Source organism: Perognathus longimembris, chromosome 18, assembly GCF_023159225.1.
Source record: "Perognathus longimembris pacificus isolate PPM17 chromosome 18, ASM2315922v1, whole genome shotgun sequence".
Classification (NCBI taxonomy): Eukaryota; Metazoa; Chordata; class Mammalia; order Rodentia; family Heteromyidae; genus Perognathus; species Perognathus longimembris.
Window position 1 is genome coordinate 26749276 of NC_063178.1, and position 24911 is coordinate 26774186.

A 24911-nucleotide genomic window follows, 5' to 3' on the forward strand; every position below is an offset into this window, starting at 1 on the left:
GGTAGAGTACCAGCTGTGGGTAGAAAAAGTACAATAAGAGCTAGAGATCTTGTCTTCAAATCAATAGTGGCATTTGAAAAGGCATGGCTCAAGTGCTAAACCACCAGCCAAGCAAACAAGCCCAATAAAACAAGAGTGGGGGCCCTAAAGTTAAGCCCAATACTGTCCAAATAAATAAATATCAGGTAAAGTACTGTAGCTTATACCTGCAATCCTAATTACTCAAGACACGGGATTGGGAAAAGAGATTGTAGACCAGTTGAGCAAAAAAAACTCATTTCACAAAACCTCATTTCAACCAACAAAAAAGTAGGCATAGAGTTTCATGAGTGAAGAGAAGTAAGCACAATCCAGGCTCACATGAGCAAAACTACCAAACCCTATCACAAAATAAACACAGAAAAAAAAGGGGAGGGAGGCAGGGTGCCATGGCTCAAGAGAACTTGCCTAACAAGCACAAGGTCCTGAGTTCAAACTCCAGTACCACCAAGGGAAAATAAAAATAGGTAGAAGATATGAAAATATATTTCTCTAAAGAAAATACATAATTGGTACATAGGAGGTTTGGGTTGTTTTAAATTTCCCCCCACTCTTCTTCCTCATCTCCTTCACAAAATACTGCAAATCACTTAATTCCACTTATATGAAACATGTAGAAGAGACAAATTTATAGACAAAAAGCAGATCAGGGCTGGGGATATGGCCTAGTGGCAAGAATGCTTGCCTCCTACACATGAAGCCCTGGGTTCAATTCCCCAGCACCACATATACAGAAAACGGCCAGAAGTGGCACTGTGGCTCAAGAGGTAGAGTGCTAGCCTTGAGCAAAAAGAAGCCCAGGGACAGTGCTCAGGCCCTGAGTCCAAGCCCAGGACTGGTAAAAATAAAAATAAAAATAAAAAAAGCAGATCAGTGGTGACACCTGTAATCCTAGCTACTAAGGAGACTGAGATTTGAAGATCTCTGTTCAAAGCCAGCTAGGGCAGGAAAACCCATGAGACTCTTATCTACAATTAACTACCAAAAGAGCCGAAAGTGGAGCTATGGCTTAAGTGGTAAAGTGCTAGCTTTGAGCAAGAAAGACAACTCTGGGCCCCAGGACACCAGCACCGCCCCCCATCAGTATCTGCCAAAGGCTGGAGGAATAAAATAGTGGGGAGAGGTTAATGAAGATTGTTTTTTGTTTGTTCATTTGTTTTAAGCTAAAGATTCTTTGGGAAGTGGTGAAAACATTCTAAAATTAATTGTGGTGATGGTGATTTTTTTTTTTAATTAAAACAACAGAATCAGGGGCTGGGAATATGTTCTAGTGCCAAGAGTGCTTGCCTTGTATACATGAAGCCCTGGGTTCAATTCCCCAGCACCACATATATAGAAAAAGCAGAAGTGGCACTGTGGCAAGTGGCAGAGTGCTAGCCTTGAGCAAAAAAAGAAGCCAGGGACAGTGCTCAGGCACTGAGTTCAAGGCCCAGGACTGGCAAAATTAAATAAATAAATAAAACAACAGAATCATACAACTCAAATGATTGGACTGTACCATATGTGAGTTGCATGTCATTGAAGTAATCCTAAAACAGTAATTCTAAAATTAATTCCAAAAAGGAAATTATTTAAAGGTAATTTAAAGCTAAGTCTAAAATAAAACATAAAAGGCTTAGAAAAAAAGATGAAGCACAAAATTTATAAAAGTGAACTCAACCCAAATGATATAATTACTTCAAATGTTAAGAAACTAATAAGAACGTATACCACAAATATGAGAGTAAAACCAAATTCTGTGTCTACAAGAAACACACTTTTTAAAGACATTAAATAGATCAAAAGTAAATGAATAAAATTAAGAGAGTGGTGAGTAGTTATATAGTAAAATAAAAAGGGCTATTTCACGATAAATCACTGTCAACTCATCAAAGCAACGTAATAAAACTAATCATACAAGCATATATACATATATATATATATATACTGATAACAAGGCTTCAAAATGCACGAAACAAAAATTATCAGGAGGATTAACTAGACAATTCCACAAGCAGAGTAAGATATTTTAACATCTCCATCTTTAAGTGACAAAACTAAAAACCAAGAAAACAAAACAATGAAGAAATTGATAATCTGAGACAGTGAGGGAAGGAGATGACATTGTCCAAAAAGAAATGTATTCTTTAACAGACTTATGTAACTGTAACCCCTTTGTATATCACCTTTATAATAATAGTTTTTAAAATTTTTAAGAAATAGATAACCTAAACAATGTTGTAACATATATTCTTCTCAGGTGAATATGCATTCACCAAGAAAGACCACATTGGTCCACAAAACAAAACACAATGGGTTGTGTTTCTTTTCCTTGGTTGTGGGACTTGAACTCAGGGCCTAGGCACTGTCCCAGAGCTCTTTTGCTCAAGGCTAGCACTCTACCACTTGAGCCACAGCACTGCTTCCATTTTTCTGGTGGTTAATTGGAGATAAGAAGCTCATGGACTTTCCTACTCAGGCCGGCTTCAAACATGATCCTTACCTTTCCTCTCCCATTCCTTCGTCTCTCATCTCTTTTCACTCCCTTACATTCCTGACCCATCCCACTAATACAGTATGTGAACTCTTTGGGACCTGAAACATCCCCTCCCTTCTTGTGAACTGTGAATATAACCAACTATCTTTTCAGAGGCAGGTGGATCCCGATCTGTTGGTATCCTTTTTTGTCTAGATGGTTTTACTGTGTTTTGGCTGGTACTGGGGCTTGAACTCAGGGTCTTGCATTCTTCCTTAGCCTTTCAGCTTTTTGCTGGCAAATTAGTCTCTTGGATTTGCCTGCCCAAACTGGCTTCAAACCATGATCCTCAGTTCACAGCCTCCAGAGTACCTAGGATTAACAGATACAAACCACTGGTGCCCAGTGCCCAACAGTGTTACTATTCTTAAATAATGATAAAAACCTTTTAAAGCAATTAATAAAGATTAACTTAGCCTACAAAAATATAAATGAAATTAACCCCATTCCATAAGGGGAAAAAAAGTAACAGAAATGCAATCAGAGACAAAGAGATAAAACAGTGGGTGCTAATGCGGTAGTGGGGTGGGGGTGGTAGTACTGCTGCCTCTGCTGAGAATAGAACCCAGGACTTGGAGTGACTCAAGTGCTCTACCACTGAGCAAAATTCCCATCCCCAAACTGTGATATAAGTAAGGCATGATCACTTACCAGGGTGAGTTAAACTACAAAAAAAAAGTGGCCTACCAAAAAAAAAAAGTTAAGAATTAATGTTGTTTAAGTTATGTTTTAAGACACAGGTCAAAATACAAAAAAAAAAAAATAAAAATAAAATCTATTTCTATATACAAAAAATTAAAAATGGAATTTTTAGCCACGCATAGTGAGTGGTACATGCCTATAATCCAAGTACACTGGAGCCTGAAGCAAGAGAACCATTTGAGTCTGAGCTCACAGTGAATCAATCCTAGGTGAGCCTGAGTTACATAGCAAGACCATTCCTCAAAACAATAAATAAATAAGGGTAGAAGCATGTCTCAATGGTAATCTACCCAGGCATGTCTCAATGGTAGTGTACCTAACTAGCAAGAGCAACCCCCATAACAAGGAAAGAGAAAATTGGTTAAGTACATGTTTAAAATAGAGTCAGGTATGGTAGCAGCAAGGCACGGCAGTAACTGAAACACTGAAGAGGTAGATGCAGGAGGATCTGCAATTTAAGGCTGGCCTGTCTCAAAATACGTACGTATGTACATACATACATACATACTCAGAAAACAACATACTTTAAAATATCTTTTAAACTGGCACAAGAGGCTCAGGCCTGTAATCTTAGTTACTCAAGAGGTTGAGATCCGAGTATCATGGTTCAAAGTCAGCTTAGGGAAGAAACTCCATGAGACTCTCATCTCCAATTGACCACCAAAAAAGCAGGAAGTGCTCAAGTGATAGAGCACTAGCCTTGAGCAAAAATGCTCAGCAACAGCACCCAGGCCCTGCCCCAGTACCAGCACTAATAATAATAATAATAATGGTAATTTTTTTAAGATATGGAGGCTTGGTCTGAATTACATCACTTATATAGCAAGCATGAAACACAGAGTTCAAAGAGAAAGAAGAAAGCAAGACACAGTGGCTCATATCTATAATCCCAACTACTCAGGAGACAGATGTCAGGAGGATCAAAGTTTGAGGCTAATCCGAGCAAAGTTACCAAGATTATCAACTCAATCAATAAGCCAGACCTAGTATATATCTATTATCCTAGCTACTCAAGTCCATGGTTATGGTTGCAGCCTGAGACTGGCCATGGGGAAAAAAAAACAAACATGACCTTATCTGGAAAAAAACTAGATTCATACACTGGGCACTGGTGGCTCACAACTATAATCCTAGCTACTTAAGTGGCTAAGATCTGAGGATCATGGTTCAAAGCTAGACCACACAAGAAAGTCCATGAGACTCTTATCTACAATTAACCATCAGGAAACTAGAAGTGGCACCATGGTTCAAAGTGGTAGAGAGCTATCCTTGAACAGAAGAGCTCAGGGACAGAGCCCAGGCCGAGTTCAAGCCCCACAACAACAAAAAATAAAAATATAAATAACAAAATTTAATAAATTAAGATACATCAAGATCAAAGAAAACTACAAAATACTACTCATGATAAAAGAAAAAAAGACCTAGATAAATAGATATACTATGGTAATGAGTAGAAATATTCAACATCATTAAATCAATTTTTCTCAAATCGATCTATATATTCAAGGCAATTTTGATTATAATCCCACTGACCATGGAAGAAGCTAACATTTACATGAAAATGTGAAAGACAATATATAATCTTGAAAAAGAAAAAAAGGTTGTAGAACTTACAATTTTGACATCAAGATTTATTATAAAGTAACAATAATTTAAAGTGTCATAATGATGTAAGGCTAAGCAGAACAATGGAACCAAATAAAGATTACTGAGAGACCATTATGCAGCCCATGTATTCCATCACAGCAATCTAAGTGAGGCAAGAGACTTCCGAACAGCTGGTACAAAACCATACAGAAATGAATCCTACAAAAAAAAGAAAAAAACTGACATACATCAGGCCTAAATAGAGATTAACAAAAAAAAGAAAAAAAGAAAAAAGTAGAGGAAATAAAGGAAATTACCTTCATGACTTCAGAGTTAGGCAAAAGTGTCTTAGCTCACAGTAAGCAACAACTATAAAAGAAAACACTGATTAAATTAGACTTCTTCAGATTAAAATATTTCTGCTTATCAAAGGGCACAGTTAAAAAAAATAAAATTTTACAGATTTAGGGGAAGTATTTACAAAAAAACATTTGTCTATGAAAAGGCCAGTATTGATAACATGTAAAACCTACAACTTAAAACCATCAAAGAAATAAAAAAAGAAGGTAAAGGTCTGAATGAACCCTTCAAAAGAGAATTCACAAATGGTCACCAAAACACAAACTAAAACATGCTCACTATCACTAGTTACTATGAAAATGCAAGTTACCACAATGATACCACTTCTAGTCAAGATGGAGTGAATAAAGAGAACCATACTTAGCCTTCTTGCATGAAATAAAAAAAAAACCTGAGAAAATGAATGAAATCACAGCACTAAGATACTGGACAAGTAACATAAGACAATGATCCCTCAAAGACAAGAAACAAATGACACAAGTCACATAGTTGCCCAGCTTACTGCCTTGAGAGTTTCCAGGCCAAGGAACAGGGAAGAAGAACCCAGGCAGAGCCTGTGGTCTCCCCAAGTTGAGGAAAACGGAGCTGGGAGTCCAAGGAAGCCAAGGTGGCTAGAGCTCACAAGGGAGACCAGCAATGAGTAGACAGCTGGAGAGAGAGAGAGAAAAATGAAGATATCTACAAAGATTCACCCTACAGTTTTTAATTGAGTCACAAATCATCACTTGAATGTGAAGAACCTACCAAGACCAAGGAGACCAACCAAAAGAATTAGAAGTAACAATGTCCTAACATACACAAGGTGAACAGTACCTACTTCCAAAGCCATAATATAAAACTTAGTAATTCATATTTATCAAAGGACTAAGAAAAGCCAGGTGTTGGTAGCTCATGCCTGTAATCCTAGCTACTCAGGACGCTGAGATCTGAGGATTGCCAGATCCTCAGATCTGAGGATTGAAGCCAGTCAGGGCAAGAAAGTCTGTACATTTTATCTCCACTAAACTTCCATAAAAAAGCCAGAGTGGAACCGTGGCTGAAGTGGTAGACGACTAGCCTCGAGCAAAAAGAAGGAACAAAGCCCAGGCCCTAAATTCAAGCTTCAGGACACACACACACACACACACACACACACACACACACACACACCATCAACACACACACACACCATCAACACACAAAAGAAAAAACTCTTCCCAACAGCATAACCTATAAAAATAAAAGTCCACAAAGAATTCTATACACAGTCATAGAGAACAAGGCAAAAATGGCAGTGACTAAAAATCAATTGAAACTTACAATGTTTATAAGATATATTTCATGCCTGAAATAACAGTATTATTAGACAATTTCAGATGACCAAAAAACTAGGACTGGCAGAGTGGTTCAGGTGGCAACAAGGACAAGGCACTGGGTCCAAACACCACTTCCAATGGGGGACAAGGGGAAACCTAGAGGAAACAAATTAAGTAAAAACATCCAAAACTTTTAAAAAATGTTATTGCTGGAGATAAAAATTACAAGGCCTTTTATGAAAATCACACTATGAGATTTACACACACATACACACACACTCACACATACATACATACAAAATACAATTAGGGGCTAGAAATATGGGTTAGTGGTAGAGTACTTGTCTAGCATGATGAAGCTCTAGGTTCAATTCCTCAGTACCACATAAATAGAAAAAGCTGAAAGTGGTGCTGTGGCTCAAGTGGTAGAGTGGTATACTTGAGCAAATAAAGCTCAAGGACAGTGCCCAGGCCCTGACTTCAAGCCTCAGGACTGGCAAAAAAAAAAAAAAAAAAAAATTGATAGGTGCTAACTCACTTATAAAAAGTGACTGGGCATCAGATGCCTGTAATCCTATGTACATAGAAGACAGATATAAAAGTGAAGCCAGCTTGCGCAGACAAATCTGTGAGACTCTTATCTCCAATAAGTTAACCAAAAAAGCAGCAGAAATGGAGGCATGGCTCAAGTGATGGAGCATCTACTACCTATGAGTGAAATAAACCAAGTGAGAGTGAGAGTTCCTCCTGAGTTCAAGTCCCAGTAGGGGAATAAATTTTTTAAAGGAAAAAAACTAGTGCTGGTACTAGGGCTTGAACTCAGGGCCTGGGCACTGTCCCTTGGCTTTCTTACTCAAGGCTGGTGCTTCACCACTTGAGCCATAGCTCTACCTCTCTACTTGTGGTTTTCTGGTGGCTAATTGGAGATAAAGAGTCTCGTGGACTTTCCTGACCAAGTTGGCTTCAAACTGTGACCCTCAGAACTCAGCCTCCTAGGTAGCTAGTATTATAGGCATGAGCTGCAAGAGACTGGCTCTAAATATATACCAAATACATACATACACACATACATGCAACAGTGATGTCCTTGAGCTTTTTTGCTCAAGGTTAGTACTCTATCACTTAAGCCACAGCTCCACTTCCAATTTTTCAGGTGGTTAATTGGATAGTCTCACAGACTTTCCTGCCTGGGCTAGCTTTGAAACATGATCCTCAGATCTTAGCCTCTTGAGTAGCTAGGATTACAGGTGTGAGCCACCAGAACCAGGCTCCAAGCATATTTTTAATTAGAGCCATATGGGAAAAGATAACATGGGGGGGGGGTGAAATCAGAGAAAAGTCAATGGTTTTTCCATTCAGCTAAAATTATAAATATACACAGCAAACTATCTTTTTGTTGGGAGGGGGGGTGTCAGTCATGGGGCTTGAAATATGGGCCTTGGACGCTGTCCCTGAGCTCTTCAGCTCAAGTCTAGCACTCTACCACTTGAGCCACAGCACCACTTCCCATTTTCTGATGATTAATTGGAGATAAGAGTCTCTTGGACTTTGTTGCCCAGGCTGGCTCTGAACCTCGACCCTGATCTCAGCCTCCTGAATAGCTGGGATTACAGGTGTGAGCCACCAGCACCCAGCAGCAAAGTATCCTTTTAGTAACTATCAACCAATAGAAAGACTCAAGCCAGATGAAGAATCCTAATACAAAGAAAAAGGCTGTATTACTGTAAAATCCAAACATAGTAGAAACAGTAATATTAATATATAATAGAATCTTGTCAGAAAGATTAAGGGTTTAATTTGTCAAGAAGATACAAAGTCAGGCGCTACTTCAAGAGACTGAGATCTGAGGATTATGGTTGAAGCCAGCCTACGCAGGAAAAGTCCATGAGACTCCTCTTAACTCCAATTAACCACCAAAAAGCCAGAAGTGGAGCAATGGCTCAAGTGGCAGAGTGCCAGCCTTGAGTAAAAACAAGCTCAGAAGCAGTGTCCAAGCCCTGAATTCAAACCCCAAGAGTGGCACCAAATTAAAAAAAATGTTAAGAGCTCAGTGATAGAACATTTGATTAGCATGTACAAGGATCTCAATTCATTCAATCCCTAACACCAAAAGAGAGACCCAAATCCTAAACATTTATTTACCTAGTAAAAGATTTTCAAAATAAAGCAAAATAAGAATAAATGAAAATATCTACAATCATATCATAATTTGAAATTTTCAGCAAACCTTAGATATTGTAGAGCCAGTGAAAAATCAGTGAGCATACAGAAGCCTTGAGTAGTATTATCAACCAAATTGGTCTCAGTGACGCTTACAGGACTCTACAGACTCTACAAGTACATGTGGAACATTCACGAAGACTAATCATAGGAAAACCATAAAACAACTCAATTTACAAGGTTTTATGTCACACAAAAAACTTTTCTCATTTTCTCACCAAAAAGAAATTAATTTGGAAAAGAGTTTTAAGAAAATATCAAAGAAAAATCCCAATACTTGCATCTATATATACTTTTGTTTTTTGTTTTTTTTTGGCCAGTCCTGGGGCTTGGACTCAGGGCCTGAGCACTGTCCCTGGCTTCTTCTTGCTCAAGGCTAGCACTCTGCCACTTGAGTCACAGCGCCACTTCTGGCCATTTTCTGTATATGTGGTGCTGGGGAATCGAACCCAGGGCCTCATGTATATGAGGCAAGCACTCTTGCCACTAGGCCATATCCCCAGCCCCTATATATACTTTTTTTTAACCTCAAACTCTCAATCTTCCTGCCCTAACCTCTCTCCAAAGTGCTGGGAGGCTTGAACCATCATCTCTAATCTAAATATTGTTTTATGGGTTTTTTGGGGGGGTAAGGGCTTGAAGAGGGTAAAAGGGGTAGGAGTACTAGGGTTTGAACTCAGGCTTATACTTACTATACAAGTACTCTATCACTTGAGCCATGTGTCTAGTCCAGTCTTTTGCTGGTTAACTAGAGATGAAGACTCTTGGACTTTTCTCCCCAAGCTCGCTTTAAACTTTATACCCCAGACCTCAGCATCCTGAGTAACTAGGATTACACATATAAGCCACCAGTACCCAGCTCTAAACACACATTATTTTTCTTTTCTTTTCTTTTTTTGTGCCAATACTGGAGCTTGAACTCAGGGCCTGGGCTCTGTTCCTGAGCTTTTTCCATTCAAAGCTAGCAACTCTACCACTTGAAAACTTCCAGCTTTTTGGTGGTTATAGATAAAGAGTCGCACACTTTTCTGCCCAGGCTAGTTTCCAACCCCAATCCTCAGTTCTCAGCTTTTTGAATAGCTAGGATTACAGGTGTGAGCCACTGGTACCTGGCTAAATAGACTTTTAAATACCTAATGGGTCACAGTTAAGGATGGAGTTGAGTGGTAAACAATCTTCCTAGCAGAGACCTTAGTTTTGATCTATAGTACCACATGTTAAGAGAAAAATCCTAGGGGGCTGGGGATATGGCCTAGTGGCAAGAGTGCTTGCCTCCTATACATGAGGCCCTGGGTTCGATTCCCCAGCACCACATATACAGAAAATGGCCAGAAGTGGTGCTGTGGCTCAAGTAGTAGAGCGCTAGCCTCGAGCAAGAAGAAGCCAGGGACAGTGCTCAGGCCCTGAATCCAAGCCCCAGGAATGGCCAAAAAAAGAAAAAAATCCTACACAGACATGAGGAAAACACAATGGGTCGATGAATCAAAAAAAAAAACAAGAAAACATTTTATGGTACTAATGTAGCCAAAAATTGAGAAAGAAATTTTTAAATGTCTACATTCAAAAAGAAACAGGCTTGGGCTGGTAATATGGCCTAGTGGCAAGAGTGTTTGCCTCCTACACATGAAGGTCTTGGTTCGATTCCCCAGCACCACATATATGGAAAACGGCCAGAAGGGGCACTGTGGCTCAGATGGCAGAGTGCTAGCCTTGAGCAAAAAGAAGCCAGGGACAGTGCTCAGGCCCTGAGTCCAAGGCCCAGGACTGGCCAAAAAAAAAAAAAAAAAAAAAAGAAACAGGCCAACCATATCCCAGAACTCAAGTAGAAGCAGGGAGACTGAAATCAAAGCCAACCTAGACTACATAGCAAAACATTGTTCCTGCCACCAAAAAAAAAAAAAAAAAGAAAGGAAAAAATAAATCTCCACATGCAGTAGGGAATCCCTAGAAGCCTAGCACTCAGGAGGAAAATCAGGAGAATAGAGTGAAAATTTGTCTCAAAAAATAAATCCAACAGAGGAAAGATAGGACTTTCAAAGTATAGAGCAATTAGATATTCATTGACCTTAATGTTATAATCTATATATAAACTAACTCAAAATGGATGATGTCAAGCATAAAATTATCAAATTCCAAAAAAAGAAAAATCTTTAAGACCTAGAGAAAATTTTATTAGATTTGACGCCAAAAAACATTCATGACCTATATAAAGGGAACATATATAAATATAAACATTGGACTTCATCAATATTAATCCATTTCCAACACTCAGAATATGAAACAGGAAGATTCTGTGTTTTAGGGCAGGCTAGGCTACATAGCAAGTTCCAGGCCAGCCTGGGAAACAAATTGTAATCCTGTGAAAAAAGAAAATCTAATAAATCTAGGAATATGGTTCCGCTCAGTGATAGAGCACTTGCTTTAAGCACTTGGGTTCAACCCCTGGCAAAAAAGACAATGACCCAAAAATATGCATCATTCAAAAAATATATATATACAGAAAATGTCTGAAAAAGACCTAACAGGCCCAGCACAGTGGCTCATCCTGCAATCCTAGCTAAAATGGAGAAGATCTGGAGATTCAGTTGGAAGCTAGCCCTAGCTTCAAGTCCACCAGACCCTATCTCAACTACTTAAAAAAAATAAACCTGGGCTGGGGATGTGGATTAGCGGTAGAGAGCTTGCCTAGCAATGCATGAAGCCCTGGGTTCAATTCCTCAGCACCACATAAACAGAAAAAGCCAGAAGTGGTGCTGTGACTCAAGTGGTAGAGCACTAGCCTTGAGCACAGAGAGGCTCAAGGCGAGCGAGAGCCTAGGCCCTGAGTTCAAACCCTAGGACCAGCAAAAAAAAGATAAACCTGACACAGCGCTGGTGGCTCATGCCTATAATCCTACTCAGGAGGCTGAGAGCTGCTCATTATCTCCAATTAACCACTAGAAAACCAGAATGACTATGCTGAGGCTCAAAGTTATAGAATGCTAGCCTTCAGTAAAAAAGAGCTTAGGGACAACACTCTGGATCTGAGTCCAAGCCCCACAGCCAACAGAAAAAAAGAAAAAGAAAAATCCAGATAAAGTGGCATGTACCTGTCATCCACCTATGCAGAAAGCATAAACAGAATGATCACAGTCCAGATTGGCCTAGGCAGGAACTTAAGACCCTATCTGAAAAATACTTAATGCCAAAAAGAGCTGCAGGTGTGGCCCAGGTCATGGCGCCTGTCTAGCAAGATTCTGGGTAGAAAGGACAATGGCAAATCTTCTAAACAACCATCTTAAAGACAAAGAAAGAAGTAGAGGAAGCTATGGGAAAAATAAGAAAAAAACTTTCAAAGTACAATAACTAAAAGGAAAACTTCCCTAGGAGGATTCAAAGGCTGATTTGAACAAGCACAGGAAGAATAATAAGTTTTTCTTTAAGACAGGCCTAGCAGAAAGCCTATGAGACTCATCTCCAATTAGCCACCAGAAAAATGGAAGTGGCATCATGGCTCAAAGTGGTAGAGAACTAGCCTTGAGCAATAGGGCTCAGGCCCTGAGTTCAAACTCCATAACTGACAAAAAAAGCAAAACAAACAAACAAAAAAACCCAAACCTGATAAAGGGACTAGGAATATGGCTCAAGTGGTTCACATGATAGAGCACTTTCCTAGGAGGCATGAGGCCCTGAGTTCAATCCCATTATCACCAAAAAAAAAACAAACAAAAAAACAAGCTTGGCCACATGAAATTAACAGCCTGTAGTCAGATGCAGTATTTTGAAAAGTAAATGAATGGAAGTCTATACTTATGAACTTGCCTAAAATTAGGATTCAGACAGTCTACAATAAGGTTCAAAAATAAGTACTGAAAACCAGTATTGTGGACATCTATTGTGCATCTACTTCATAAATTTCACCCTTCTTTTCCAAAAGCACCCACCCCTTCCCCCCCACATTATGGAAACTCTCTTACCCCTGACTCCAACTATGTAGTTCTAGTGAGGGTTGCCATTCATAGTACCCACCCCACTCCAGCCAGAGGGATGGTGGGTACATGATCCAAGACAGGTCAATCAGAGTCCTTCTCAGGATTCTTCAAGACAGCCCCTTCTCTTGGTGGAAGGGGCTGGGAAGATGAAAGCCAAAAGCTGCCAGCAGTCATGGTTCCAGCCTCATGTAGTAGAGAGTCTGTAGTATGAGAGAATGAAATCAACACGCAGAGAAACAGAGATAAGAGGTGAAGTCCTAAATCCAATGGAAGGAGGAAGAGAAAACAAACACAATGATAATGAGATTAATATAGCTGAGGTAACTAAAGACCAGAGTTTGATTCTGGACTACCTGCCTGGCAGCCAGAACCAAAGAAAAATAGAAAGTACTATATATGTTTAACAAAAAAGAGGAATTTATACTAGATCCCCAAACACAGTAATCTTCCTGATGCTAAACTGTTAAAGAACTTCTTATAAATGAATCTTCATTTAAAGATCACCAAAGATAAAATGGACAGTGTCCATGATGAAATAAATACATCTTTAATAGCAAATGCAGATTCCATATGCTATCACTTATGACAAGTAGTTATCTCTTGATCATTAAGCACAACTAAGAGACTGGAATGTAGTAAGTAGTTATGGAAGTGAATGTATACACTATGGTTTTATTTTCCAAGAAGTTTGCCAATAAAGGTCAAGAGAAAAAAGGTTGAACATGTAATAAGGGAAGTAGAACCAATGGGAAGATACAAAAACATTTGTGAGATGAGGAGGGAAATCAAGTAAAAAGACACATTGACGACATATAACCAGTAATAGGTAAAGAAAGATCTAAGAAGAAACTGGGTACGAGGGCCCTGTGGCTGTAATCCCGGCAGCTGAGAAATGGAAATAAGAGGATCATGAGTTTGAAACCTGCCTCAAAAGAAATCGGACAAGTCCCCATCATTAGCACAAACAATTACTCTTAAAAACTATTTCCTCTCCTTCCCTAAATACAGAAAGTCTATATTGAGATTAAAAAAAGCATGAAGCCACAAGTACAAAAAAAGTGCATAAAGAAATACCCTACAAAAATTTGGAAGGAGAAAGGGATATAGCTCAGTGATACCACATAAGTGTGTGCACACACACATGCAAACACGCACACACACACAGATTTCACAGACCAGGAAAGGCTGTTGCATGAGGACATATCCAAAAGCAGTAATTCTTATCCTATACGAGATAGCATCAGAAATCAGACGAATTTAAGGATCCAGGCACCAGAGGCTAGCAGTGATGGTCTACACATATCAGACAGGACCTGTGTTTCCCCATAAGTATAAACCAAGAGCAATTGAATATATCCTAAAAAGCAATCAAAACCATTTTGCCTTCTCCACCATACCCTATCAAGTCTTTCCTTTATACTAGAAAATTTCAGTGGTTAATTTTCAAGACAGCACACAAGAAATCTAGATTCAGGGACAATGAACAGCTGAAGAAAAGGGTATCTTATTTTAAAGGAATTAAGTCAAAGTCAAATTCTACATACTCAAATTCTGGCATCCTCCTACCTCAAGGAATACTAATAACCAGGCCTGTCAACCTCAAAAGGATACTTGGAAATTTCTCTCTGATTATTATCCTATAATAAAGTCCGTCAACCAACACACAGTCCTCGTATACAAGGATTCCAATAAACTCATTAGAATTTTGTCTTAAATATGAATTTATGGCTAAGTGTCACCAGAATTTGGTTTTTGGGGGAATGGTACCAGGAAAACTCAAGGCCTCACACTTCCTAAGCCGGTGCTCTACCACTGAGCCATACCTCCAACACTGTTTTTCACTGGCTGTTTTTAGGACAGTATCTCAGTACCCACCTGGCATGTGCCTCAAATGCAATCTACCTACCCTGGGATTCCCACAGTTGCTGGGGTCCACAGGCACAGGTCCACACCACCATATCCAGTTTTCCTCCATTGAGACAGGCTCTATTGGACTCTTCTGCACAGACTGGCCTGCAACTGTGATCTTCCAGTTCTGTGCCCCACCCCTACCCCCACCCCCACCCCCAGGTAGCTTGGAATGACAAACCTTGCCACTGTGTACCCTGCTATAGGTTGAGAAAAATCCTTCAAACTTTTCTGCCTGAACTGATCAAACCAAGATACTCCCATTTTCAGCCTCTCCCAACCACAGTCACCAGATTTTTAAGTGAAGAGTTAAGACCAAAACAGCTGGCTCAGTAGCTCACGCCTATTTGAAGCCAGCCAGGACAGGAAAGTCCAGAAAGTCAACTCAATGAAAGACTCCAGTAAACTACTCAAAAGATCCAGAAGTGGTTTGAGGCACAAGTGGTAGAGCACTCACCTAGAGCAAGAAGAAGCTCAGAGACAGCACGCAGACCCAGAGTTCAAACCCCAGGACTAGCCAAAAATAAATAAATAAATAAAAGACCAAAATACTGCATCTAAAACACAAAAGCAGACCTGACAGCTCTGGCATGTAAGTTCAGGAGGCTAAAATCTGAGGGTCCAGGTTCAAAGCCAGCCAGGACGCTGAGATCTGAGGATTATGGTTGGAAAGCCCAAGCAGGAAAGTTCATGAAACTATTTACCTCCAACTAACCACCAAAAAGTCAAAAGTGGAGCTGTGGCTTAAGTGATAGAGCAGTAGCATTAAGCAAAATCAGCGCAAGGACAGCACCCAGGCACTGAATTCAAGCCCCAGGACTGGCAAGAAAAAAAAACCCACAAAAAGCAAAATCAGGGGCTGGGAATATGTCCTAGTGGTAGCATGCTTGCCTCACACATATGAAGCCCTGGGTTCAATTTCTCAGCACCACATATATAGTAAAAGGCAGAAGTGGGGCTGGGAATATGGCCTAGTGATAAAGTGCTCGCCTCATATACATGAAGCCCTAGGTTTGATTCCTCAGCACCACATATAGAAAAAGCCAGAAGTGGCGCTGTGCCTCAAGTGGTAGAGTGCTAGCCCTGAGGTAAAAAAAAAAAAACAAAAAACAGGGGGGCTGGGAATATGGCCTAGTGGCAAGAGTGCTTGACTCCTATACATGAAACCCTGGGTTCGATTCCCCAGCACCACATATAGAAAATGGCCAGAAGTGGCACTGTGGCCCAAGTGGCAGAGCGCTAGCCTTGAACAAAAAGAAACCAGGGACAGTGCTCAGGCCCTGAGTTCAAGCCCCAGGACTGGCAAAAAATAAATAAATAAATAATAAAAGCCAGAAGTGGAGGTGTGGCTGAAGTGGTAGAGTGCTAGCCTTGAACAAAAAGAAGCCAGGGACAGTGCTCAGGCCCAGAGTTCAAGCCCCAGGACTGGCAAAAAAAAAAAAAAAAAAAAAAAAAAAAACACCTTGGTACTGACAATCAATCACTAGGATGACAAGGGCTAGAGGTGTAGTTTAGTGGAATAATAATAAGTCTAACAGAGCCAAGCACCAGTGGTTCATACCAGTAATCCTAGCTACTCAGGAGGCTGAGATCTAAAGACTGAGGTTCAAAGCCCACCCTAGCAGACAAATCCAGGAGACTCTTGTCTCCATTTAACTAATAAAAAATCAAAGTGGAGGTGTCGCTCAAATAGTAAAGCACCAAACTTGAGCAAGAAATCTAAGCAAGATGGAAGGCCCTGAGTTAAAAATTCAAAAGCATTTTTCCTGACCTAAATTCATGTTCCCTAGCATTATTTATCAAAGCAAAAGTACAACAGTATTTAAAGAATCAGGCCAAGTGCCAATGGCTCACACCTACAATCCTAGCTGTTCAAGAGAATGAGATTCAGAGGTTTGGAGAGTCAAGGTTTGGAGTCAGACTGGGCAGACAAATCCAAGAGGCAGTTATCTCCAAACAAACAGCAAAAAGCTGAAAGTACAAGTATGGTTCAAGTGGTAAGAGTCCTAACTAATAAGCAAAACAGTGGAGCAAGAACACAAGATTCCAGATTTACACAAGGTTCCAAATTCAAATCCTACCACCAAAAGAAAAAAAGTATTAGGAATAATCTCAATAAAGAAAAATTATTGCCAGCATCAGAAGGCTCATGCTTATAATCCTAGCTACTCAGGAGGCTGAGATCTGAGAATTGCAGTTCAAAGGCAGCCAGGGCAGGACAATCTGTGAAAACTCTTACCTCCAATTAACTAAAACCAGAAGTGACACTATAGCTCAAAATGGTAGAGTGCTAGCCTTGATCTGAAGAGCTCAGGGACAGTGCCCAGCCTCAGAGTTAAAAGACCCATGGGGGGGTAAGCCAGATACGAATGGCTCATACCTATAATCTTAACTACTCAAGAGGCTGATATCTGAGTTTTGGGTTGCTTTTTGTTTCTTTAGTTTTTTTGTTTTTGGTGCTGGTCCTAGGGCTTGAATTCAAGACCTAGACACTGTTCCTGTGCTTTTTTACTCAAGACTAGCACTCTTGAGCCACAGGTCCACTTCTGGCCTTCTTGATAATTAGAGACTTATGGACTCTCTTGCCTGAGCTGGCTTCAAACCATGATCCTCAGATCTCAGCCTCCTGAGTAGGTAAGATTATAGGAGCCAGGCTGAAGATCACATTTTGACGCCAGCCCAGGCAGAAAAACCCATTAAGACTTTTGAGCAACAAAGCCAAGTAAGAACATGAGTTCAAGCCCTAGTACTACATAAACAAATAGGTACAAGTTAGCAGGAGACCTATATTAGCAATTACCTCCCCCCCCCCCCCTTTTTTTAAGGGAAAGAATCTAGCTATGTAGTCCGGGCTAACTAGCCTGGAACTATTGCCTCTTTCTACCAAATGCAGAGAATAGAAGCAAAACCACCACACTCAGACTTTTTTAAGCAATCAAAATAACATGATTAGGCTGGGAATGTGGTGCTTGCCTAGCATGCATGAAGTCCTGGGTTTGATTCCTCAGTACAACATAAACAGAAAAGGCCAGAAGTGGTGCTGTTGTCTTTATCCATTATAACCTCCGAGATTTGATAAAATAATTTTAAAAAGTAAACGATATGAAACACTTCATACAGTTAACTGGCACACAGCAAACAGTCAAAAAGTTAACTACAAAGTTAACTACTACCGGTGGTACCACAGAAAAACAGGCACACAGATAAAAGTAGAAACAGGAATAAGACTTAATTCAATTGTCTTTCTAGGTCATGGATACATACATGTTAGAATTCTTGAGTCCTGTAATCTTAGAAGAAAATGCCCCTTTTGTGCTTAGAAAAGGTTAGAATGAGAAACTGATTCTTAAAAACAGACCCTACTACCAGTTGCCAGTGGCTCATACCTAGAATCCTTAGGAGGCTGAGACTTGGAGGATCACAGTTCAAAGCCAACCTGGACATAAAGGTCTGTGAGATTCCAGGGCAGGACTGAAGGCATGGCTCAAATGTTAGAGCGGCAGGCACACGCAAGCAGGCCAAATAAGTTCGGGGCACTGAGTTTAAGCCCAGGTATTGACCAAAAAGAAAAAGGACCCCACCTTTTATAACTGTAAGGAATCTAGAGGAGACTATACCTGTTCTTTAAAATCCTGATGGCCCCCACACCTCCCAAAAAAAAAGGCAAAATAAAACATATCCCCAAATAGTCCTATCACATTCACCATGACACTTTGACCTCATGCCTAGGCAGAATAAAAATAAAGAGGCAACAACTCATATTTGAAACATTGAACTACACTCAAACATTACTTTATCCTCTCTTGATATCCATCTTTCTACTTTCCTCTGACACCCCCTGCCTCAACTAGCAATGGTTACTGATAAAGCACAAATTCCTTTGCTTGGTAACCTATGTATCCAAACCATAATGCTACAAAGAGAAAAAGAGATTTATATAAACTTCAAGTCTTGAAAATTTTTTAATTCATTCTCCACTTGCATAGTCTTATTATCTTAACACTATAATAACTGCTATAATTCTGCTACAATGCATTTTTACATCCAACCAAAAAATATAACAATGCTACCAAAATATTACTGTTATTTGGCCTACTGGGTCATAACTTCCACAGATCCAAGTTAAAATGTTTATTGTTCTAATTTCCAAGTTCTGTACTAGTCAACACTGAAAAGTAATATTGCAAATGGCAGTGCTTTTTGTATGATTAGTTAAGGTTAACTGTTTCTACTGATATTTCCAAAAGCTCAACTTCAAAAACTGCTTTTGGCCAACCAAGAATACAAAAGACTTATCTCTTTATAGAGCATTTAAGCTTAAGGGTCCAGAAAAGATTCATCTCATTGCTTTATGAAAAGGACTGGACATCTAAAAACAGGGAATGTATAAAGCTAACATACACATGCATGGATACAGTAGGAAGAATATGAGAGGCAAGCACTCTACCAGTAGGCCATATTCCCAGCCCCAGTAGGAAGAATACGATAGTGACGAAAACTCTTGTGGTATTTTCCATTAAACAAAACCTAACTAGCCAGGCACTGGAGGCTTTCACCTCTAATCCTAGCTACTCAGGAGGCTGAGGCAATCTAAGGCAGATAGTTCAAAGCCACACTAGGTAGGAAAAGTCTGTATTCCTTATTTCCAATTAGCAACCAAAAAGCCAGAGTGGAGCTGTGGCTTAAGCAATAGAGCTCTAGCCTTGAAGCAAAACCGCTCCAGGAACAGTGCCCAAGCCTTGAGTTCAAGGCCCAAGACTGGCACCAAGGGAAAAAAAAAAAAAGCTAGCAAAATAGCAATGTAGTTTCCTTATGTTTCTATTGCCATTATTGTCAATGTAACTTTCAGAGCACATGAAACATTACTACTTGCATAGATATAAAGTCCTGAATATGACTTCATATCTTTATTTTCAAAGTATCTATCAACACATACTTACTTAATTGAATTTTTTAGATTTTACAAAATCTATTAAATTCCAAGTCAATATTTGGCCCAAACATTCTTAAATTATAATACTGACAACAAAAGATTGACATTTGTTGAAACTGCAACATTAGTGTGGTTTCCTAAACTAATCACTTAAGTACTTTAATGTATTTGATAAACAGTTCTTACCACTCTAGCTGCTCTCTCCTGAGATTCACATTTCCTGCAAAACCATGGTCCTGTGGGCACTTGAACAATGCCATAGCAAGCTGTTGGAAACAAAATATTTTAAAATGTCAAAACTGAAAGAATTATGGACAACCAATCTTTGCAAAACTCTAGTAAGCTACCCCTCTCAAGCTATCCAAATCAACTACTTCATTTGAAATACTGAACATATTTTACTATATACATAACCATTTAATTAAAAAGTGAAATTGACTGGGCAGTAGTGGCTCAAGCCTATTATTATCCTACCTATTCAAAACACTGGGATCTGAGGACTGTAGTTTGAAACTAGTCCCTGCAGGAAAGTTCTTGAGACTCTTTTTTTTTGGCCAGTCCTGGGGCTTGGACTCAGGGCCTGAGCACTGTCCCTGGCTGGCTTCTTCTTGCTCAAGGCTTGCACTCTGCCACTTGAGCCACAGCGCCACTTCTGGCCATTGCACCACATATACAGAAAATTCTGTATATGTGGTGCTGGGGAAATCGAACCCAGGGCCTCATGTATACGAGGCAAGCACTCTTGCCACTAGGCCATATCCCCAGCCCCTCTTGAAACTCTTATCTCCAGTTAAGCACCAAAAAATTCTGCAAGTAGGGTATGGCTCAAGTGGTAGAGCACTAATCTTGAGCAAAAAAAGCTCAGGGACAGCTCTCAAATCCTAAGTTCAAGCCCCAGGACTGGCATCAATAAGTAAATAAGCAACAGATATTATAGAAGATAAAATTAAATATAATGTTGAAAGTGAAATACTTTCTGGTAGAACATTTATTTACTCAAGGACCAAGAGTTGATTTCCCACAAGAGGAAAAAAGTGGTATTTGTATGAAAATGTCCAGAATAGGAAAATCCAGACAGACACATTAGTGGCTTCCTAGGATGGTTGGGAGTTGGGTCCAAGGACAGTTATTACAGTGATGAGAAGGTTCTAAAACATTGGTAATAATTGTGCAATCTATAAATATATCCAAACCCACAAACAGTACGTTGTATGTACATCTGAATTACATTCTAAGCTGTACATCTCATGGTGCTGGGATGTAGGTCAGTGGCAAGCACTTGCCTAGGAAGTCCAATGTCCTAGGTTCAATCCCCAGTACCAGAAAAAACATACATCTCAATGAAGCTATTGTTTAAAAAAAAACTCAATAGTTATTATTTTAAAAAAAGAAAAACATGCTCATTTCTAAGTATTTTATAATCTGGATGAATGTTCTGAGTACCTATCATATCAAATTTATATGCTCACTAAAAGTTGCTTTTTGGGTTTTTTGTTTGTTGTTATTTTTTACGTAGTACCAAGGAATTGAACCCAGGGCCTCATGCTTTGCAAGGCAAGCACTCTACCAGAAGTAAGCCACATTCCCAGCCTGAAAATTGTTTTGTTAGCTGGATATGGTGGCACACACCTGTAAATCCCAACACTCCAGAAGTTGAGGCAGAAGGATCTCTCAGTTGGTTAGCCTAGAATTCATGGTAATTCCCTTTCTCAAGAAAACACAGGCTGGCAGGGTGCAGGTACCTCCAGCCTATAATCCCAGCTACTCAAACTTGAGATCTGTGGACTGAGGTTCAAAGCTAGCCTAAGCAGACAAATCTAACTCTTATTTACAATTAACCAACGAAAAAGCAAGAAATCGAGGCATAGCTCAAGTGGTAGAGTGCCAGCCATAAGCTGAAGAAACCAAACAAAAGAGGCAAGCACCACCCCGCCCCCCCCCCCATGAAATTTTTTGAAACTCCAGGGCTGGATAGGTAGCTTGAGGTACAATACTTGCCTCAAATGTATAAAGTCTTGCAGAAGGAAAAAAAGTTTTTAATATTAATACACAATTAGCTGAAAATTCTCATGTAAAAAATGCACTGGGTTGGCACTCACACATGAGTATACTCAGCAGAAACTTAAAGTGATCTAAATATTGGAAAGCAAAAGGTATATAGAATCAAAACATCCAGTCCTAGGAGTGAACTCAGGCCCTGGGCACTGTTCCTGAGCTCAAGGCTAATACTGTGCCATTTGAGCCACAGCTCCACTCCCAGCTTTTCGGTGATCAACTGGACAGAGTCTTACAGACTTTCCTACCCAGGCTGTCTTCAAACTGCAATCCTCAGATCTCAGCCTCCTGAATAGCTAGAATCACAGGTGTGCGCCACAGGCACTCAACTAGAATCAGAACTTTTTAAAACTCTTAACAAACTTGAGCACCTAAACCCTTTAAACATGTATAAATAGGTCACAGTAAAAATATGTATCAGTCAAGAAATAGCAATGTTCATACTCTTACTGTTACTTGAGGTACTCCTAAAAGAAAAAAGTTGACTCACAAAAATTTTTGTATTAACAATAAAATCCAGTAATTATCTAATTCATAAGCAATACCTCTAGAAATGCTAACACTGTAATAGAAATTGCAAATACCAATCCTAAAATACTACTATCAAGTATCTAGTTTTGATACACATTGTTTTCTCTCCTTAAGAAAGGTATACAACTTTGTCCTTCTTTAAAAGAAACTGAAAAAATAAAATAAAACTATCTTCTCAGGTTAATTCACTATGGCAGATCATCACCACTGCCATTCCCAGTGGCAAAATTCTTCTTTAAAGAATGCACTTGAGACCTCAGCTGGAAGCCTGCCTGGCAAGTGAGAGCCCTGAGTTCAATCCTAGTACTACCAAAAGGAAAGAGGAAGAGAAAGGGAGGAATTTTCCTCCACCCTCCTTGGTAATGTCCCTTCAAATACACAACTAAACAAAATCTGCATCATTTAATGACAGCTTTAGAAATGGAAAGGGCGGATGAACCACCCAAAAGAAAATTACTAGATTGTTTCAGCCCGGATTTCCTTCCTTAGCACCTGAAACAGAAAAGCCAAAACCACCAAAGACCTGGAAAAATCTCTTATAGGGCATCCTCCCCGTTTTCTCTTTAATATTCACCAATGAAAATACCCAGAAATAAATCAGGAAGCAACCTAAGCCCCATTGGTGACACCACCACCTCCTCTTGAGTAAGGCTGAGGAGGGACCTGATGCAGCCACTCATCAATCAGCCTTTCCCACCAGTCTGAGGGCAGCTTAGCCCCAATGGGGCTCACATGGGCACCAGTAGCTTTGCACCAGCCTTCTCCACAGGAGGCTCCCAGTCGTCGGCCGCAGCTGGGTCGGTGCCAGAAAGCTTGGGGTGCAGCGGCAGAGGCTGCCTTCCCTCCCTGATCTCAACAACAAGCAGGGCAACCCTCCCACCTCGCGCTCGCAGCCTAGTCACGTTTGGGAGCCTGGCTCCACGGAACAGGAAGTCTGCAGGCACTGCGGCAGCCAGGACCGGGCAGGCAGGGGGCGGAGTCTGATTCCCAAACCCACACCCACACCCACGGCCACCGTGACCCCCAAGACCGAGCCCACGCTTCCCCCACCCGGGCGCAGCTAGCAGCCCTACAAACCACCGCGGCCCCAAAAAGTCTACAAACCCCCCTCACCCCCACCCCCGACGCAGGGCAGGCACCAAATGACACTTGGGCGTGAGAGCGCAGAATCACATGACAGTCCAGGCCACACGCACTTTCTCGCACATGCTCGGCCCACAGCCCTCGGGCCCGCGGCGGACCCCGTGAGGCTCCCGCGGGCCCCGACGCCGGGCGGGGGCGGGACGGGGCGGGGCGGACGGGCGGCCTGGCGATCGCGACCGAGGTGGGGGTGGCGGTGGCGGTGGCGGTAGGGAGCAGGCCGGGTCGGCCCCGCGGGCGGTGGGGTGTTTTTTACCTTGATGCACCGCGACGCTGCAGCCGTGCCCGTCGCAATAAACCAGCGGGTTCTCGGCCCAGCCTCTCTCGTCTGAGCAAACGCAACAGCCTCCAATCATCTCCTTCATACTATGGGAGACCTCGTCCTCCAGTGACACGGGCCGGTCGCTAGAGACCATCTAAGAGGGAGTTGGGGGACCATTAAAAAACACATGCAAGCCAATGAGTGCCCCCCCCACGCACACCAACACGCAGCCTCCCCCCAACTCCCGCTCCCTCCCAGCGCCCCGGCCTCCGCCCGCCCGCCGGCCCGCCCGCCCGCCGGCCGCTCGCTCACTCGGCTTTGCCGCTCAGTCACTCACGTTCCTCACAGGAGTCAGGAGCCATGTCCTTGATGACTCCCCCCACCTCCCCTCCACCGCCTCCTCCGCCTCCTCCTCGGCGTCTTCCCACCCCACCTCCACCCGGCCGCTAACGCTGGCGCCCGAAGAGGGCACACATAATCAAGTAGGCCTCCGCACAGGCGCACTGGGGGGGCTCCCGCTGAGCCTGGGGCAGCCGAGGAGGGGAAAGGGTTGCGCTTCCTCCTCCGAGCGTCACTCGGCGTGCGCGTACCCGCCCGCCCTGCGACCGACGTGAAGGAGGAGGCGTGGGGTGGGGGTGGAGGGGGAGCGGGAACGCGAGGCCGGCGTGCGCGCCGCCGCGTCCGACGCCTGCCTGGGCCTAGATTCTGGGCCTGTCCCCTCCCGCCTCGCTCGTCGTCCCCGGGGGGGAGCCGAAGGTTGACGAGCCGAGCTAGCGGCGCGCGCGGGGGCCGAGAGGAATCGACGGGAAAGCGTCGGGAACGCGCACGCGGGGGGCGGGACTTTGGGCCGCGCTCTGCGGCGCCGGGCTCGCAGCCTGCGTGTGCGAGTAGGGCTGGGGCTGTGGAGGGAGGGTGGAGGGAAGGCAGATTCCCAAGGCTAGGCGGGGTCTTACGCCCCGTGAAGCTCTGGAGCATTCACACACTCATACTCTTACACACACACACACACACACACACAGACGCTCGGGGCAGATCCCTGCGCCGGGAACCTACCTGCCGGCCTTTCCCTCCTGGACTGAACCGTGGGTAACAATGGTTGGGAGGGGATGCCAGCTTCCATGAAGGGTGTAATGAAGCATGGCTTCCTGCAGTTGGCCGTGCGAACTTCACACTGCTGCCCGCAGCCTCTCCAACCCATTAAATTCACATCCTGGCTGCTTCCCAAAGTTCCCCCATTGGAAGTGTTGCCAGATCGACCGCCCATTGACGCGCCGCCTGGGCCCCGGTGACTAAGGGAGAAGTGCACCACTGGCCGGAGGTCAAACGCCGGTGTTGGGGCCATCCACCGGGAAGGGAACCCCGGGACGGCCCCGGGCTCGCGGTGCGGGGACGA

General features: G+C 42.1%; 1 protein-coding gene across 16 annotated transcripts in view; it reads right to left on the reverse strand.

Annotated features, from left to right (window-relative positions):
- The window catches only part of Mllt10 (MLLT10 histone lysine methyltransferase DOT1L cofactor), a 134759-nt gene extending 110048 nt beyond the window's left edge, over positions 1–24711 (reverse strand). For 3 of the 16 annotated variants that reach the window (XM_048367867.1, XM_048367869.1, XM_048367865.1), the window contains exons 1-2: positions 22752–23126; positions 19717–19796 (exon numbers count right to left, since the gene is read on the reverse strand). Coding sequence is in view for 11 of the 16 variants with exons in the window: in XM_048367863.1 (XP_048223820.1) it covers positions 19717–19796; positions 23513–23672 (240 nt within the window). In the remaining 5 variants the exon portion in view is untranslated. Of the gene's footprint in view, positions 1–12674; positions 12890–19716; positions 19797–22751; positions 23127–23512; positions 23673–23830; positions 23930–23951; positions 24092–24571 lie in introns of those variants that run through there. The other 13 variants (XM_048367863.1, XM_048367861.1, XM_048367862.1 and 10 more) reach the window with 9 other exon arrangements.
- Between the last annotated feature and the right edge of the window lie 200 nt (positions 24712–24911).